The 19,451-nt window shown below is 35.1% G+C and overlaps 2 protein-coding genes across 2 annotated transcripts in view; both read left to right on the top strand.

The window, feature by feature from the left end:
- The window catches only part of LOC148600066 (uncharacterized), a 116,076-nt gene that overhangs the window by 68,107 nt on the left and 28,518 nt on the right, over window positions 1–19,451 (top strand). The gene's annotated exons all lie outside the window — the stretch shown is intronic.
- Window positions 10,885–17,554, top strand: LOC148600068 (uncharacterized). The gene is made up of 3 exons (XM_088559153.1): window positions 10,885–11,146; window positions 13,658–13,846; window positions 16,827–17,554. Exons 1-3 carry the CDS (start codon window positions 10,912–10,914, stop codon window positions 17,054–17,056), a joined length of 654 nt encoding a protein of 217 aa, XP_088415279.1. The 5' UTR covers window positions 10,885–10,911; the 3' UTR covers window positions 17,057–17,554.

The raw sequence follows: 19,451 nt of genomic DNA, 5'->3' as shown, positions 1-19,451 counted from the left end.
CATAGTAAATTAGGAAGTGCTACTTACGATTATAATTTAGCTAAAATTTCAAAACTTCTACACCTTTTGGTTGAATTTCTTACGCGTTAAATAGCACTCCAGGTTAGAATTATGCAAAATGTGATTCATGGTTGGAAAGCCTACACATTTTTCTTTTTGATATTTCGTTTAAAATATCATAGTTAACAGAAATTAACATTTGGGTTCTCATACAAGCCGTGCTCTTATAGGAGACAAAAAGATCACAAGATCTTTTCAACAATTGAAAGTTTCTTTTAATCTATCATAGTTTTCAAGATATTGACTAAAAACTTTAAAAAAAACAATAAAAAGTCATTTTTCCCCGTTCAAGGGCAATAACTCTTACAAGGAGTCTGAAGACTTTTGTAGTCCTAATAATATGGATCATTTCAGCTATTGAAAGAATTTGGATAAACCTAACGGTTTTGGAGATATATGCGAACAACTACTGTCTCACCCCTATGTTCTATTTTTAGTAACGACTGCCATGTTTGACGGATCAAAAATCCCCACATCAGTTCTATGCAGGATACACCAAGGAACATTTGTACCAAGTTTGGTTTCAATTGATCAAACACTGTCAAGAGGAGAAGATTTTTGAAAGAAATAACATTAAAAATAGCAAAAATGGTAGAAAAAGGGCAATATCTCCAACAACACTTAACAGTTTAAAACCAAAATTTCACCAGAGATAGACCTCATCATGCTGCACACTTTTTATCCCTGTCAGAATTTAGTTAAACCTAACAGTTTCGGAGATATATATGAAAAACTACTGTCTGACCCCTATGTTCTATTTTTCGTACCGGTGGCCATGTTTTTCGATGAATCAAAAGTCCCTACATCAGTTCTATGCAGTTTACCCCAAGGAACATCCATAAAAGTTTGGTTTCAATTGGTCAAGTAGTGTCAGAGGAGAATATTATTTTTTAAGAAATAACATTAAAAATAGCAAAAATCGTTGAAAAAAGGCAATAACTCCAACATGGCTTAACGGATTAAAACCAAAATTTGACCATAGATAGATTTCATCATGATGAACACTTTTACCCATGTCAGAATTTAGCTAAACCTAACGGTTTAGGAGATATATGTGAAAAACTACTGTCCGAAAGAAACATTCATACCAAGTTTGATTTTAATTAGTCAAGAAGTTTAAGAGGAGAAGAGTTTTGTGTAATTGTTAACGACGACGACGGACGACGACGACGACGGACGCCAAGTGATGGCAATAGCTCACATGGCCTTTTGCCAGGTGAGCTAAAAAAGATAAATATAAGTTTAATAGAGGTCTAATAACAGACAGACAGCCATTCAATATTCTGAGGCGAAATAAAGATAATTAGTTTGCTTGCTTTACAGGTAATAAAAGATGTACCATTCACTATGGCGTTTCTGCAAGCTGCGCTGAAGACTTCTGCTTCCGGTATCTGTATAACTTCGCTTATTTCACCTACACAAAAGCTGCGGCTTTGTGCGCAAAAACTGGAAACGGGAAGATGGTAAAAATCGATTCCCTTTGGAAACAGCTTTGTATGGAACAGATGCTAGGTGAGTTCGCCCTGTCACAAAAGAGTGGTCATTAATTTCATATCTATCCTCAAATGTAGTTATCCATCTCTGTAGTTTTGTGGTATCGTGCTCGTTTGGAGTGTGGCGTTACATCTCTATCCCCGGCCGAGTTTGAAGCTTTAAAATCAGGAGTCACAGATATTATATATATTTTACTCGATACCAACAGAGGTTGTCCTATTCAGTTACATCATGACTTTGTGTTAATGTTTGCGCTCTCGATTTACTTACGAGGAAGTATCACTCGGTTAACGAAAGCTAGATTTTTATATAGCCCAGTTGTCCGGGTATAGCCAAGAGCGTTGGATTTAGTGCAAGCGGTGTTGCCATAGATGTCAGAGAAAAGAAGGGGTTCGAATCCAGCTGAGGGAGCGACCAAATTTTGCAACCCCGCATTGATTCTAGAGTTAGGGTGTAGCTTAGACTTTATATATATAGTCTCCATTAAAAGTAAAATTGTTCTTTTTTAAAACCATTGTGAGCAAAGTGACTAGGCAGTCAGTAGGTGGAACTTTGACCTCCCGAGAGTCCCATACTTCTCTGCAAGCCTCGATACCATCAGAATGAGGAATGTTGGTATAGAGAGATGTTATCTCACTCTGATTTCACACACACACACACACACACACACACACACACACACACACACACGCACATATACATGTATATAAATATATATATATATTCGGCCCACGATACCACTAACACACGTCGATATATGAACTCCGTGGTCATTCGTTATCGCGTGGCTACAAATCAACAGACGTAGACTGGGGATTCGAACACTCTAACACCATGAACCGAATGATCACCTCGTGTACAAACCCAAGAAAAAGAACAAAAGTGGTTCCTTTGGGAAACACTCGCAGCTACTTTATTCGCATTGGGAAGCAATTCAAAAACATCATAAGCTCTCCGAAGTCTTTCCTAAGACACCTTTTCTGTCATTCGTTAGACTTAGGAGTCTACGAGATGCCCTAGTAAGAGCAGAGATTTCATCTCAGCTCAAACAAAATACAACGGGCCAGTGTCAACTTTGATACCGCAACGATAGATTAGCCATATCTGCCATTATCCGTACACAATATTGATTTAAGTCAAGACCGATCTGCCGATTGTACAGTATTTGCACCATCACAATCAAGGAAAAAAGACAAGATAAAAGATTTAAGAGCTGTTTCCAGATACTGCACCCAAACATTTAAAACCTACTGCACTGGAAAGGAATACGCCATTTTTTGCAACGTGACTTGCAAAATCGAAAACACCATATATCTTTTCCAGTGCCGATGTGGTATGCAGTACGTTGGCGAAACAGGACAACCTTTCAACAATGATTGGTCATTGCAGTGACTACAACTATAAACTATGCCATGATACCTCCCTTTAAGTCGTCATCTGCCGGCTGACGACATACAACACACGCAGGAAGATCTCCACAACATTGTTGTTACGATCATGGATCATAATAGCAACTGGTCAAAAAGTAAAACAGTGTCGTGAGGAAAGCTTAATTTTTGGAAAAACCAACAATTTCTGCAGATGGAATTAATGAGCAAAAAATAATCCATTGTTAGGTCCTGGTCTAAATCTGGTACAGCACTATATGTTATAAACCATTACGCCATACTACTATAGTTTGACTTTTCTTAATTGTTTTCCACATTTAACTCATTTCTAGTTCGTGATAAAAACACCCCCGTTCTCGTTTTTATTCAGATTCCTTATCATTTGCTTATATGTGACTTTGATAAAGGTACAATCACCCAAAGCTTGATTCAGCTGCAGAATCAATGTTATGATCTTGAACTTTGTGAGTTTTAAGGTGAAGAACGACATCGGTTATCCGAAATATTCAATGTAAATGTTGCCATCATTTGGTGATGCTGAACATATTTAGACATTTATTTAAATTTTGTTACATTCCGCGTCGTTTTTAACGATAGTCTAATGTTGCGTAAAACTTAAATTTTGTAAGCTTCTTGCATTTTTAGAAGGTTGTCTGCAATGTCTACAGTGATGGTGTTTCAAATGTAAGATACTGTTTGCTGTTGTTTCTGTGAGCTAGTATATAAAGATGTTTGTTCAGTGTACTGGACAAGAACAAAGCATGGTCTGTCTGATTGATGATCTCATGAAATGTATGCAACAGGACGATAAATAATAGGACACATGCGATTAAATGATTAGTTCGAATTTCTTCTTACCCTGCTTTTGACCCTGAAACCCTCCTCTTTTCTATTTTGATATTGACATGTCAGGTTTTGGTCAGAAAGAGGTGCCTAGTCCGAATTTTCTCTGACCAAATAAAAAAGAGGAGGGTTGCAGGGTAGAGAGAATATTTGGACTATATGATGATGTAGTATGTCAATAACAATCAGAGTTAAACTTTAATTACACACATCATAGCATTTATGCTCTCTGCATATTTTGTACGATAACATCACAGCATTTCAAAACAATTATTTCAGACCCCATTGTGCAGGACGGAGGAGTATACATCCAAGGCAGTCTGAATGTAACATCATTTGAATGGCAATTTGACGATGGGACACTGATGCCTTATTTCCACTGGGACTCGCCGAGTCAACCCCAAATGGATATATCTGAAAATCGCATTGGAGTTTTGAAATACTATGGGTACCTTTGGCATGATTATGGGGAACATGCAGTCGATGGAGTTGTCTGTGAATATGATTAGATGGAAGATGCAAAGGTTTTGAGATTGTGATGCTTTCTCTGAATATGAATGTATTAAGAGGATACCATGGGTACCTTTGACGTGACTTTGGGGATTAATTATAGAATCGTGGAGTTGCCTGTAAAATGGGTAATGCGAAGATTTTGCAGAAAGTTAGGTTCTCTTTGAATGTGAGTAAATTGGAGTAACATGAATTGTCTGTTGAGTTGATAAAGTTGTTACTGAATAAGAGCAGATGGGAGTAAAAGGGGTTATGAAGTTGGCGGTGTTGTCTGTGAGTATGATAAAATAAAAATATATATAACGGGAATCGCCTATAAATATCGGTTATGGAGTTGATGGAGTTGTCTGTGAGTATGAGTATTTGAGAGTAATAGGATTAGTCTGTGAATTTGAGTACACGGGAGGTACAGGGATTTTGGAGTTGATGATTTTTTTTTTGGAGAAATAGTTAATGGGAGTTGGTAAAGTTGTCCCTGAATACTATAAGAATGAGTTATACGGATTTGAGAGTTAATGGAGTTGTTTGTGAATACGAGAAGAGTTAGTGGAGTTGTTTGTGAATACGAGAAGAGTTAATGGAGTTGTTTGTGAATACGAAAACAATAGAAGAATTTGAATTGTGAACCTGATGAAGTTGTCTTTGACTATAGACCGAAGTAACAAGGGTTGTGGAGTTGATGAGATTGTCTGTGAACAGATGAGAAAATCCGGATTATGGATCGATGGAGTTGTCTATGAATGTGACTTCATGAGAGTAACTTGGAATATGGAGTTGATTTGAATTTTCTGTGACTATAAGTATACGGGATTTAAATGGATTTTTTGAGTTGATGCAGCAGTCTGTGATATGGACATATGTTTTACTGTACAAATAAAAACAAAGAACAATTGTTTTAAAATCATATGAAAAGCATGTCCACTGAAGGCATTTCTGGAAATGCATTACATATACTAAAATTTCTTTTCTCGGCAAATCACTGAAAATTATAAATATGAGTCATCTTAAATATGAAATTAACTTAGTAACCGTCATCTGTTGTGTATTTTGTCACAATTTCGTTTTTTTTTTTCTCACAAATGAAACCCAAGAAGAGATGCTTTGATCAAGACGTTTGAAGTTTACTGGCAAATATTTTTCGCGTGAAATTCATCTTAATCGAGCTTCACATGAATTTCACGTGAACTTCACATGAAATTCACTCAACACAAATTCCTTGTGAACAATTCACGTGAATTTCATGTGAAGGCTCGATTCACCCGAATTTCAATTGAACTCTTGTCACAAAGTTTATTTGCTCAATTCGGGTGAAAATCATGTGAAATAATATTGCCTGTGCAATCCGATCATAGTGCAATTTAGTTCAGGATCCAGTGGAAGCGTTTCGGAGGTTGGACCTTCTACTGTAGGAATTCTTTTTATTAATTTAACACAAAATTTGAACTCAAATAAGCAAATGATATCTTAGAAGAAGCCATCCCTTTAAAAATAAATTTCTGGACCCGTCCTTGTAATTGCACTGACAATTTACACGAAAGAACACAACAAACCTGACAAAAATATCATTAAAGATAGCATATTTCATAGTTCTTTTCTTTGTAATTATTACATTTTTTTCTGTAAAAGACTATCCTCAACCGATCTGAACAAAAACGTTTATGTGTATTTATGTAAGGACTTAAGTAGCAGTCTTTGTAAGAATCATGCAAAATCTGCTGAAAAATGCGATACATCCCAAAAAAGGCTAGATATTTTTATTTTTGTAATTAAGTTGTTTTATGGGTCTATATCATGAAATGAGTAATTATACATTCGAATTTGTCTGTTCTTAGGAGATAATCAACACTAAAAATCCAATAGATTCCATTGTATTTCAGTGTTATTTAGAGAGTTATCTCCCATAATTTTGAATTCTACAGTACAATCTATACAATTTTTATCTCCTCAGAGCACGGGTTATATAAAAAAAACCACATGTTAATTTCTGTTTACTATATCAATACAAACAAAATATCAAAAATAAAAATATGTAGGCTTTTCACCTATGAATCACATTTTGCATGATTCTTGACTGGAGTTCTACTTAATTGTTTTCAATTAATGGTTAGAACACTTGTAGAAGATTAAATTGTTTGTTGTTTGGCTTTTGGTAGATGACTGTCTCATTGGCAATCATACCACATCTATTTTCATATTAGTACCAGTTTATATTTTTTGTCAATTTTGCAGGAGATGATCTTGTAAAAGCCTGGAGGGTTGTTTCCAGATCCTGTCAGATATATAAATTGTTTTGTATTATATGATATGTGTATTTTTCCGAATAAATATGTTTAAAAATAGTTCCAAATTTCGATCCAACATCAGCGTAAACCGACCCAAAGGCGTTTATATCCAAAATCCAATAGATAATAATTCTTACATTTATCTACTTTCCAAATCTAAGAAAACAAAAATGAACAAATAACGAGATATGTATAATAAACATTCAAATTAAAATTGTTTGAACGCATAATCTAATATTTTCAATGTCTACCCCATTTGTAATTTATATTTTTAGCGTATTTGGGTGCAATTAAAGTGGTCCGTAATTAGAGACGCGGCTAAAATACTTAACTGGACAATGTTGTTCAATAATACTGAACTATTCTGCATTTCATAGAAATCAAAACTTCCCTTTCTTTCATTAAATACTTCTGAGAATCAGGCAAAATGGGTATAAGGTGTGGCACATGAAGAAAAAATACACAGAGATTTTATTGTATTATCCAAGTTTTTATACCTTATAACCTCAAGAAATTTCTGTCAAAGTGTTTGTAAAGTTCGCCCTTTTAGGATATTGATAGGTCAAATTTAGTTGAAATGCGCTATGGAAAAATGGCGGGTAAATTTTTCCGAACTTTTTCATTAAATAATCATTAAAAAAATACCCATGTCAGAATAAATTCAAATAGCCTTTAAGTTGTTTTCTGGATGTATTTGAATATGTTAGAGGCAAAAAAGACCAAATCGAGATTTATGCTGCAGGCCTATTCTTTTGACACCCAGACCTGCACAGGTCACCAAATCGAGAAAAATGATGTGCCACTCATAGCCTGATTCTTACACAGAATGGTACTTAAATACTAATCAATATAAATAGACACAGCAAATGATGATAGAGGTGATACAAGGGGAAGAACAACCGACCGAACATACATTGTATAGAGTAGAGTATATATTCGCTATTCCAAAATTTTACACTTCTGCTGCATCAGTACAGTATACACTGGTAGCAGCTTCGCGGATTTTTATATGAGTAATACTCATGCACTGTGATTTGTTTTTTCACATGCTATATAAAAGATCCTATTAGTTAGCGGAATGGTACGTAGTAAAATGACCAGCGGTCATAGGTTTGCGGAGGAGATTGGTTTTTCCAGTTTACATACCCCATAATTTTACGTAACTAACTATAGTCCTTTCTACATACAAATATGCATTTTAGAAAAAAAAAACAAGCATTCTTTTCCTTCTCATGTCACCAAAATCAAGAACGATAACCTTGCAAATTGTAAAATTGGCATAAAATCTAAAATTACCTACAAAACTGGACAAAATAGCAAACAATTCTAACGTTCCAATAAAAGGATAGTTGGAAAAACAATGACTCGTCTTCAGAAAAAGTTATCCAATAGACCCTTTTATGGTAAGTTGGTGAGCATGCTCAATATATACTTCCGCGAGGTAGAGCTTGGGTAGAACAAAAGAATTTTCCTCGCGGAAGTGTATATTGAGCATGCTCTACGCATGCTTATCGACTACCCCAACGTTAGCACAAAAGGGTCTATGTGGGCACTTCGTTTGTTTTCTTTTGAAGAGGAATTGATTTTTCTTACGTCTTAAATGTTTCAGGGTTGCACAACAGCGAGTTTAAAGTTTCAATAGAATGGTAGCGAAAATCAAGTGGTTATCGTAAATAACCAAAATGTAATTATTTATGCAGGTTTTCATCGACACGTGATTAAATTTCGGTTATACACTAGTAGTCTTTATAATCAAAGTACGCATGTACTGAATTGTTGATATCAACAGTTCGAATTTTTACGCCTCAAATAATCGTCAAATTGCAAAAATATATAGGGAATAGATTAAAGGAAACGGGGTCGACTTCAACTCTGTATATACCCAAACTTATTGTTGTGCATGTGCATGGTAAATATTGAACCCTGATATTAATTCACACATTATGATTACGAAGGACGTACAATTCAACTTTAAAAATCACACAAAAATACACATGCGCCAATTAACGTAATATTCAGATTCGATGTCGGTTAACTAACTAGTACCTGGGACACCTACATGAATACACAAAACTCTCCGACATACTGCATAATTGAACTATAAGCTATTAGTTGGCCTTTCCCAGTTTCTAAATTTTCAAGTCGAGATTAAATTTATCGACCTCCAGATCGAAACTGTCTGTCAAACCGTTCAAACTTAAGCCATTATCGCTGAAATTAATCCCGTTCTTAGATACATGTACTTCTAACTAACTGCAACTATTTCTCATTTAATAAGCTAAGCTGTACACATGTATTTCGAATGCTATAAATGTCGCATGGCTCGTGTGTGTGTGTGTTATTTAAAAACGTACATAAACGCCAAAAAGTACTAGAACGTTACCTTTCGGCATTTCGATCCAATATAAAGGAAGGCACCATTTCTTATAACTGCACGATACATTGCGCAATACATCAGAATGGTTTCGAGGGTTAAGCTACGTTTTCGTTTAAAATTTGGCAAGACAAAATAAAAAAGACAAAAACAAAAACAAAACAAGAACAAAAAACGAACGGCAATTTATAGCCTGGAACCTCTTTCTGAAAAATGGGTCAGTGGTTCTTGATTGGAACCACTGACCCATTTTTTATGAATAATTGGATCCGCCCGAGTTTGCATGAAATATCTGTAGACAAATCTTCTTTCGTGGTACGTACCATTCCCCTTTAGATTGATGACTACTTAATATACATTTTCTAATTTCGAAGAGTTTTCATTTCTAGCTGAACATCAAATGGTTTATAGTTTATATTTATGCATTTGTAGGCAGCTTGAATTATCAACGACTGGTTAATGCATAGAGATAAACGACATGTACTGATAAGAGGTTTAAGGTCAACCAATCTTAATTTGATCGTTGTTATTTCAAACCAAATTAATCATCATATTTAGTTCGCAGTAAAACTAAGTTGTTGAACGGGTTTGTTTATTGGCGATAATAACATAGAATTGAAATTGATATCATTAGAAATAGCGTTATGGGGACCTACTTATCCGTTTTTGAACCTTAACGGGTAAAGCCAATAGAAATATTTTTCTGCGGTTGTGTAAGTGATTATTGCGGATGCTATCATGCTTTACAAATCTAAAGGCTCTAGCGACTGCTATATCAATTCTGACCTTCGATCTAAAAAATAATACAGGAAATGATTATTGCATATCAAAATTCACTTTTATTTATTATTCTGACCACAAAACCACAGTGACTCATAGTTGGTCATTTGGTTGTCGCACTTGCGAGATAAAAGTATGGTTGCAAGTGTTATCACTTCTGATAAGTTTAATTTGGTTGAATTTATTGGAAGACAAATGTGTGGTTTTCTACAAAATACTGCTCTGAATATAGAAAGGACTACCACCCGAAAAAGAAGCATAAAATTATGTAAACCGGAAGAGCATTGTTTGTTTGGTTACTTTGAATTACCTCTACCATAGACCATGTCTGAATTTTAGCTGGACTGGTACTTAATTATCTTATTAGTCTTCAATCTAGCTTTAGTATGGCAAGTATTTGTTCACCGACTCAGCTTGCTAGTAGCCAGTAAGTTCGATTTGTTATCGTAAAATCAACGATTGACGAAATCGAATCTTCACATTTACGGTTATGTTCTAATTACCTGTAATTTTAAGGTTGTGCAATTATGATTGCATAGCAAGAAACATACAATAACAAATTACCTAATTCTGAAATATAGTATCAGTTTTGTATGTGTTTTTGTGGTAAGTGGTGGGTTTTTGATATTTTAATATGTCTAATTAAAAGTAAGTCGCGTTAAAAGTTTGATATGTCCTTAAAGAGAAAAAAAAAACCTACTGTGGTGACCTAGCTTAATATGACCATTTCATCATAGACAAACACTCAATCATAGACAAACACTCACCCATTTAAAGATACAAAAACAATAAAATATTTATTAATGTTCATATTTTGTTAGTAATTTGGGCAGGTTTCGAAAATAAAGGATCGTTTCCTTTGTGCGTATATAATATTTGTCAAATAATCATTGTAATTCCCAACGGAAATTGGAATTCCAAATGTACATACATCCATTTCGATTTGATTTTATGTAGAAATAATAGTAAGCGTATTACTGAGTCTTGCTACATGTATCTATAACTGACTCCTCTTTTTTCCCACAAATATTTGAAATCGGACAGTGTGACCGTTATGTAAATTCATCTTATATTTCGCGGTACATAGAAATAAAAACGAGAAATGATACAGAAAAATAATTTATATATTTTATTTATAGTTAATTATATGGTCCGTAATGCACAAAGTGAATTTCGGAGTATGCATTCCGACTTGATTCCGCAACTGGTCGACATACTTTTACCAGCACCGTTGGAAGTTACCACTCAGAGTAATCAGATTATATGCGCAGACTCCTGTTTTGGTTTAGAAGATTGTGCGATGTTTGCCTTCGGATATGATGATAACCTTTGCGCCTTTTACAGCGCTGAATTAAACAGCAACAACGGAGACATAATATCAGCCCCTGGAATGAAGTATTATTACGTGTTCAAAGGTGAGTACAGACAGGAACTATTAAACGTGTACAGCATACCGAAATTTACAATATATAAAACTGGTATTTTTTGTATTTAAGAACCACTGGGTCGATGCCGCTGCTGGTGGACCTGAGGTCCCCGAGGATATTCACCAACCCAGTAGTCAGACTTGTCTGACCCCGAATTAATCATATTTTATCTACCATATTCATGAAATCTTGCAGTTTTCCAAATTTAAAAATGCGTAAAACACCGAGGCTTCATTCCTTACATTTTATATGGTAGAATCTCTCGGTGATGGACTTGGCTTCCTCTTTCGATAGTTTTGGTTATGAGTACTTTTTGTATACAACTAATATTTTGATTATGATCTTCCACATATTTGATTTAAATGCTGCTGGTGAGAGGGTACTTCTTGAAATACGTGTACAGTATATCGAACTTTACAATATATAAAACTGGTATTTTTTTGTATTTAAAATTACTTGTATTAAAGTCCTTGCATGGATTTACAAGTTTTATAACAAACATAAATAGACATTTCAACAGTAAATAAATTCTAAACATTAGTTGGTTAAGTTACGTTTTTGTATTGGCTTGATTTGGAGAGATATAAGTACTAACTTGTTTTAGATCCACATTTTTAGATCCACAGAAGGAGCATTATGATCCTGCATCGTTTTTTTCTTTTATGTCAGAATATGTCTACTTCATCTTACTCTTGCATATGAAGTACTAAATAATAAAGTAAATTCCATTATAAAAATGTATTATTCAGGAATCCTCAGGTCAATCTTCAAAATCATGTTTAAATTTAATATTCATTTGAAATCCTTAGTACTTGTGATAGATTGCTCTTACTTTGTAAAAGAACTATTTTAAATCATCTTCCAAATATATTTGCATACCGAAGATGTTATCAAAATGGAATTTTTTTTATCAACAACATATTTGTCCAGTGTGGTGGATACGTTTTTCAACAGACGATCGGCATTCCAATGGGAACAAATTGAGCTCCGCTACTCACTGATTCAATTATTCCTTCACTCTTATGAATGTATAGCTGATCTGATTAAAAAAAGGAATAGCGTTTAGCCTGATTATTCCGTTATATAGATAACATATTGTCTTCCAAATCAAATAATCCTAGGTTTGGGGATTCTATACATTGCATCTACCCCAAAAGAACTTGGGATAAAAGACACTACAGGCACTATAAGGCCAGACTCATATCTTGACTCACACTTAGAGATCGGTGGAAAAGGAAAACGTATGACCAAACTCTGCGACAAACGTGATGACTTCTAATTCTGTATTGTCAACTTTCCTTTCATATATGGAAACATACCTTCAGTATTCATATCACAACTCGTGCGTTATGCCAGAGCTTGCCGTAATTACGCGGACTTATTTGTATCGTGCTCGACTTCTTACAACTAGACTTCTGGAACAGGGTTTTGTTTCCACAAGATTGGGGTCATCACTACAGTAGTTTTATGGTCGTCATCATGTACTCGTGGATCGTTATTGTATATCTATCTGCACCGAGAAAACCGATTTGTTCACTGCGTCATAGTTTTCCTTTCCTCTTTGATCTACCCCGGACGTGACACATTATGAGCAATTCGGTGTACGATTCCAGAAAAAAAAGAGGACGCATAACCTACCGCTGCACATGCCCTAACTATTTAATGGAGTATGGGTTGCTCATTTACTTTGTTTTTTTTTTTTGTTTTTTTTTTTGTACGTGTTATATTTTGTTATTCTATGTTCTTTGTTGTGTGTTTATTCTCCGTGTCTCGTGATGAATTTTGAAACTCAGATCCGGGGATTTTGAAATTGTTACACCGAACTGATTTCATATTTCTTTAATAGAGCAATAGCCCAAACCTAGAACGGTATATTCCGGCAGCATATTGAATAACAACCAAAATAATTTATTTTGTAATACTAAATTTAATGTTAATTGTTTAAATATTTTGACCTAAATTTTGACCTAATGAAAATGGGAACCTAAATACAGAATGAGATCATACAAGAGCCCAAATACATACTCTATGTTGAAATCAGACAAAGTTCAATTATGGACCTGTTAGACCTAGATTTGAAGACAAGTTTTGATGGAATCCAACAATCTTTTTTTTTTTAAATTTAATTTAGGATCCGAGACGGGGTTCAAAATGTAAAAAAAAAGAAAGGTAATCTCATGGTTAGATTCAGTATCCAGATAATTCAGAACTCAGTTACATGTATGTCCCATTGAAAATGGCCAACAGTGATCAATTCATATGAAGTTTCATTAAATGATTCAAAGGTCTTAAATTTCTGAAAGTTTGCAAGACCCCATGTCAAATACGAACTTCGATGTTTGCGGCGTATCGAAACATAATAGAACAGAAAATTACACCAGCAAGCAAATACGATGCAAACAAGTTGATCGAACAGATCAAACCTGTGTTGAAGGCTCGGCAATTTTTTATCTACTTTTATATGTCTGCTTGTTTGCTTTGTTTTGTTTTGGTTTGTAGGTGATAAAAAGTGCACCACTCATAGCGGAGTTACTCAAAGCTGCTCGGGACAATACTGCTTCAGATATCTTTACAATTTCGAACCTTTCTCCTACGCGGATGCTGCGGCCATGTGTGCAAGATATGGCGGTGGAAAGATGGTGAAGGTCGACTCTGATGGGAAGCAGCTTTGTATGGAACAGATGCTTTGTGAGTTACAATATACCCTTTCGTGTAATTGCTCATTATTGAAGTCATACCTCGAGGAAGTATATGTAACACGAAAGAGTCTTTTTGTTAGATTACAATGGCGGACCCAGGTAGGGGCCCGGTCGACCCCCCCCCCCCAACCTAGAAAATTGCAATTTTTAAAACATTGTTGAAAAATTGTTCAAGACACCCTCAGAATGTACGATTTGAGATTTAATATTTCAAACCCCCCCCCTAGCAAATTCAGATTACTTCGTGATCCTCACGCCCCGTGCAGGTCCGGGTGTCAAAAGAATAGGTCTGCAGCAGCGCTTAGCTTGTCGTAAAAGGCGACTAAGTAGTGCTCAGAAACCTAGCCGGGGGCTAGGCGCTGTGCCCACAGAGCAACTGGGATGTGTGTCCCAGGTGGTGGAATGGGGTACCACTGGCGTGTTACATGCTGGGGTTGTCGGGCTATAATACGGAAGGAAAACCTGACCGCAAACCATAGTGATGCACTGTGTTGGGAAAGATGCCACGTTCCTCGCACGTTAAAGAACCTTGCTGTGGTATTCGTTAGGAGTAGGAACCTTTGCGCTCCGTCACAGGAGGCTAAATTGCCCGACTCTACCCATCCTTCCCTTCTTCTTGTGGCAATCAAAATTTGTCAACCCTATTATCCTTTTGTTCCATTGCTTTAGTCTATTTATCATCCCTTTCATGTTCATCCCCTGAATATAGCTGAATTATTGCGGCTCGGACGTTTATCCCCAACAATCAATCAATCCATCAATCGTGATCCTCACTGGTGATCCTGTCAAGACATTTTTTTTGCCCCCCCCCCCACCGTACACCCTTACCTAAAACTGTGGATCCGTCACTGGATTATGTTACCGGAGATTATCGGGTGATTTCTTGATATGTAGATTAAATATAGAGAGAAATCAAACGTATCTTACGAATGAGCAGACGATGTCCGTTATATATGATACATTTGTAGTTTCACCTGATCTTAATTTTAGCCGTTTAAAAGCAACAAGAATTAAAGAGTAATAAATCTCCTTTTTCAGTACCAGTCCATATAAATTCAGATATTGTCCATATTTAAGTGATTCATGGTGATGGAAAAACCCACCGAAAAAACAATGCTTTTTCAATCCACATATGCTGTGCAGTTGCCCTTTTCATTTTCAGATCTGTACTTTTGAGAAAATCATACATTTATCTCTCACTAAAATCAACCTAATGAAACCGAATCAAGAACGATAACTCTTGCAAAGTGCTAATTTCATAATTACGATCTATATAAATTTTATCTCAAACGCGCAACACCCAAATGAAAAATTATGACTGGTTATGTGGTCTGTAACTGATTCTGAATAAGAAATGAATGTGAATTCATTGGGTTTTTGACATGAATGAATCACCTCCTGTCTGATTTTTATAAAGATATATACTTAAGATTTTATTAAAAATATGTTTCATAAAACACCTTCAAAGTTAAATATTTCAGTACCAGTCCACATGAAATTCAGACACTACCAGTGGTAAAGTGATTCATGGTGTAGAAAACCCACCAAACAAACGATGCTTTTTTCGGTCTACAAATGCTATATTTTCATATCGCGATAATTATTTCTGTATTCAGATCTACACCTCTGAGAAAAATCGTACATATATCTCCCACCAAATCAGCCAAATCAAGAACAACAACTCTTGCAAAAAGCCAATTTCATGTACAATCTATATAATGGTTGTCTCAAAAGTGCAACAACCAAAATGAAAAAGTAAGACTGGTTATGTGATCAGAGACTGTTTTTGAAAAAGAAATAAAACTGAAGTTAGTGGGTTTTTGACATACACGAATCGCCTTCTGTCTGATTTTTATAAAGAGTGCTACTTAAACCAGTTGCTCTTTTCACAAAAAAATCGTAAGAGAAAAATTAGTCGTAAGTTATGTTGTGACAATACTTTTCTTTACTATGACGTCATAACTTACGACTAATTTTACACTTACTATTTTTTGTGAAAAGAACCACTGAATATTAGAATATAAGAACAAGTACATTTAAACAAATTTACAAAAGTTAAACAACCCAATTTATGAATTCAAAGATTGTGCTTTAAAAAGACAACTGTAAGCTCCTTCAAAGAAAACAGAGGAAATGAAGGTCAATGTTACAGAAATGAAGGTCAATGTTACTATTGCTTTCATTATTATTTTGATTGCTTTATTAATCCGGGGTTTTATTCATTGAAATAATCATCGGATTCTTAATACTATACACTGAGGGTCAAACATATTTGTAACAATCCATTTAAGATGACCCGGGATTTGATCCATGCATCTTTTGTTGGATATTTTTTCTTAATTTTGCGCGAATTTTTCACAAAATCAGAATCCGCAATTGTTGACCAGGAGCGCCCTTTCTAAGATTTTTTGATCGGAACCTCCTCCCTTCGGTTCTGGATCTGCTTTTTGAGATAATTGTTCAAAATAAACCATTCTATAGTTTCAGTCAAGCACGTCCCGCCTTTATTCTCAACTCACGTCACACTACATGACTCCTAGACGGAACCAAAGAAATCCAAATAATACAGTCGTTATATTCCTCTCACTATCGATCGCTGCACAATGTTTCCTCTCGAAAGTCAGAAAGAATCGGAGAAGGTGATAGCTTGAATTATTCGAGTTAAAAAGAAATAGGTTCATCTAAGAATCATGCAAAGAATGATAATTTAGTCAACTCTGAAAAAAAAACCCAAAAAAACCACATTTTTTAAAATGATTTTTATGATGTAATATGAAGCATTTTATAATGTTTTTATTGGTTCTAAAGACAAAATTGTGTGATACACATAATGCATTTACACTATTTGGAGAAATGACAAAAAAAAATAGCATTTCATTCTCTGCATGCTCTTATATTAACATATACATTTGCACTTAAATCACACATCTCGAAAACACAATTTTCCTATAATTTAATTATTATTTCAGATCCAATTATCCAATTCGGAGGTGTGTATATACAGGGAAGTTATAACGCAACATCACAACAATGGGAATTTGACGATGGTACATCAATGTCCCAATATACTAACTGGGACACAAATGAACCCAAAACGTCGGCAGGAGCAAATTACATCGGAGTAGTTGATCAGTTTGGGTACTTCTGGCGTGTCTTTGGAGACAAAGAACTGTATGGTGTTGTATGTGAACTTGAGTGAATGAAAATTATAAAGCTTTCTAGTTATGATCGAGTTTTATGATTTTGTGAAATTCTATATGCTTGTGAATGGAATCAAACCAAAAGACATGCCTTTGAATAGGGTCGCATTCAAGCTTAAAGACAAATCACACTGATCAGTTCTGACGTTAGGAATTTCGTGAAATTTTAATGAAATGTTCTCAAGTATAAAGGCATTGAAATAAGCTTCTTAAAAATTTAGGTCACCGTTGGTAATGAAGATGTAGCAGTTCAAAAATTCGTAAAATCAGGAAGTTTTGTCATTTTCTTTATTCAATTCAGACGTCTCTGTTCTTGCCAACAATTTTACGTATGACACATGCCGTACACCAGTAGATTGGAAACTTTCTCTACTTCATTCATTATACAATGCGCATAAACAATAGTGTGATTTGTCTTTAAGGATTTCCTCATATTGTGTTTTTTACAAAATGTTGCGATTTCTGAAAAAAAAAGGTTAAATAAAAAACAATGTCGCTCTGCCCTGTATACCTTGCCAGTGATAGACACGGGGGGGGGGAGGTGGGGAGATTCGGGGGTGAAACCATTTATTAAACAAAAATGAGCCAATACTAGACAATGTGTCCGTTATCTTTCAGTCCGTGATCATTATCTCGTGTTACATTGTGACGAGGTTACGTTCCATGATCATTACCAAGCTCCAAACAGCGTCTGACATTCGAAATTCAATCTAGTCGCTGCAGCCAGCCCTCTCGGAAAATGCAAGAATATTGCAAAGTCGGAAAAAGTGAAGGATCATTACTCTCCCTATACACTGTGACGGGGTTATTTTTCGTAAGCTTTACTCTTGCTCTATATTGTGACGGGGTTATTTTTCGTGATCAGTACTCTCGCTCTAAGTTGTGACGGAGTTTTCTGTAATTGTTACTCTCACTTTGTAGTGTGTCCGGCGCAGGGGCTTGATTTCTTGAGTTGATCCACCAAATTGTCAATAATTCTACTAAAATATTGTTATAACGGTTTTTCACAATGTACATTATCCATGGCCATGGATAATAAAGTATAAAAAAATCGTTAAAACAACATGTTAGTATATAGTTATGAATCAATTTCAAGAAATCAAGCTCCTGTGGTTATAGGGGATATAAGGAGAGCATTCCTCCGGCAAAGCTATCAGTAATTTGGTGTCATACTTGGAGTGTGGCGTAACTGACGTTTTAGGAGTAAGGAGAGAATGTCAGGTGTCAATTTCACGAAAAGTCGTAAGTGTGAAATTGATCGTAATTTATGACGTCATAATGCTATTTCTGGTTGTGACGTCATTACTTACGATCAACTTTACACTAACGACTTTTCGTGAAATCGACGCCAGAAGCTTATGATTAGTGAGTCTTGCATTTCTTAATCCCAAATATTTTTTGATTGGAAATAGACCGCATATAAACTTTATTCAAAATAAAGTGCAAATAAAAGTTGACCACTGGAGTTATTAACACTTAAAATTTAGTTATATTCTAATACAGAAAAGAACAGGAAAATTTCCCGCCGGAATTTTTACACATAACCAGTCAAAAAATATGTCACGATATAAAGCAGATCCGAGAAAATGAACTTAGGAACAGATTTTTATTAGGACAAAACAAATATATTTAAACATTTTCATTGGTTACCTCGAGATATGATGGATTACCTCCTGCCTAGTTTTTAGAATGAACCATATTTAAGATATCACAGCAGGTGTACTACAAAGAAACTTGTCCAAACCGAACTCCTCATGGACTTAAAAACTTGTTGGGTGTTCGCTTAATCATGGTTAAAAAACCATTTAAATTGAAATTTAGGAAAATGCATCCGGTTAAATGCAAACGGGTTTCCAGACTCTTCAGGTTTCACTGTACTGTATTTTCACTCACGTCTTAAGGAGGTTACCATAGAGTAAGGGACATGACTCTTGAAATCAGTGATATGCTTGTATCATGTTCAATTTCACCAAAGCCTATCAGGCTTTTATTTGAAACAGAATGAAATCAGTCCAAGTTACTTTGATGCTTAGATGAGATTAATACAAACATTCTAATGATTTGTTAGAATTGTGTTCCTTACTCTACGGGTACCCTCTTCAGTCATTAGCTTTCTCCTTGATTGTATTGACCCATTTTGTTATATTATTCTCTCATTTCTCCAGGCCTTCAAGCAAATTTAATTCCAGTTCTGTGCTTTTGGCGGCTCCTTTTGTGAAAAAAAATGTTTCTTTCTCTCTTTCATTGGTTTTAAGGTATTGACCTAATACATTGTTGCCTGTCAGGGGCAATAACTCTTAATAAATTTCATACAACTTCTTAAGACTAATGAAATTTATAGAAAGCATTTGACCAATTTAAAGGTTTTTCCTATAATTCATGGTTTTTAAGATA

This window comes from Perna viridis, chromosome 13, assembly GCF_037379345.1.
Source record: "Perna viridis isolate PV_CMFRI_1.1 ecotype Kerala chromosome 13, ASM3737934v1, whole genome shotgun sequence".
Lineage (NCBI taxonomy): Eukaryota > Metazoa > Mollusca > Bivalvia > Mytilida > Mytilidae > Perna > Perna viridis.
This window is presented reverse-complemented; position numbering and strand designations above follow the sequence as displayed.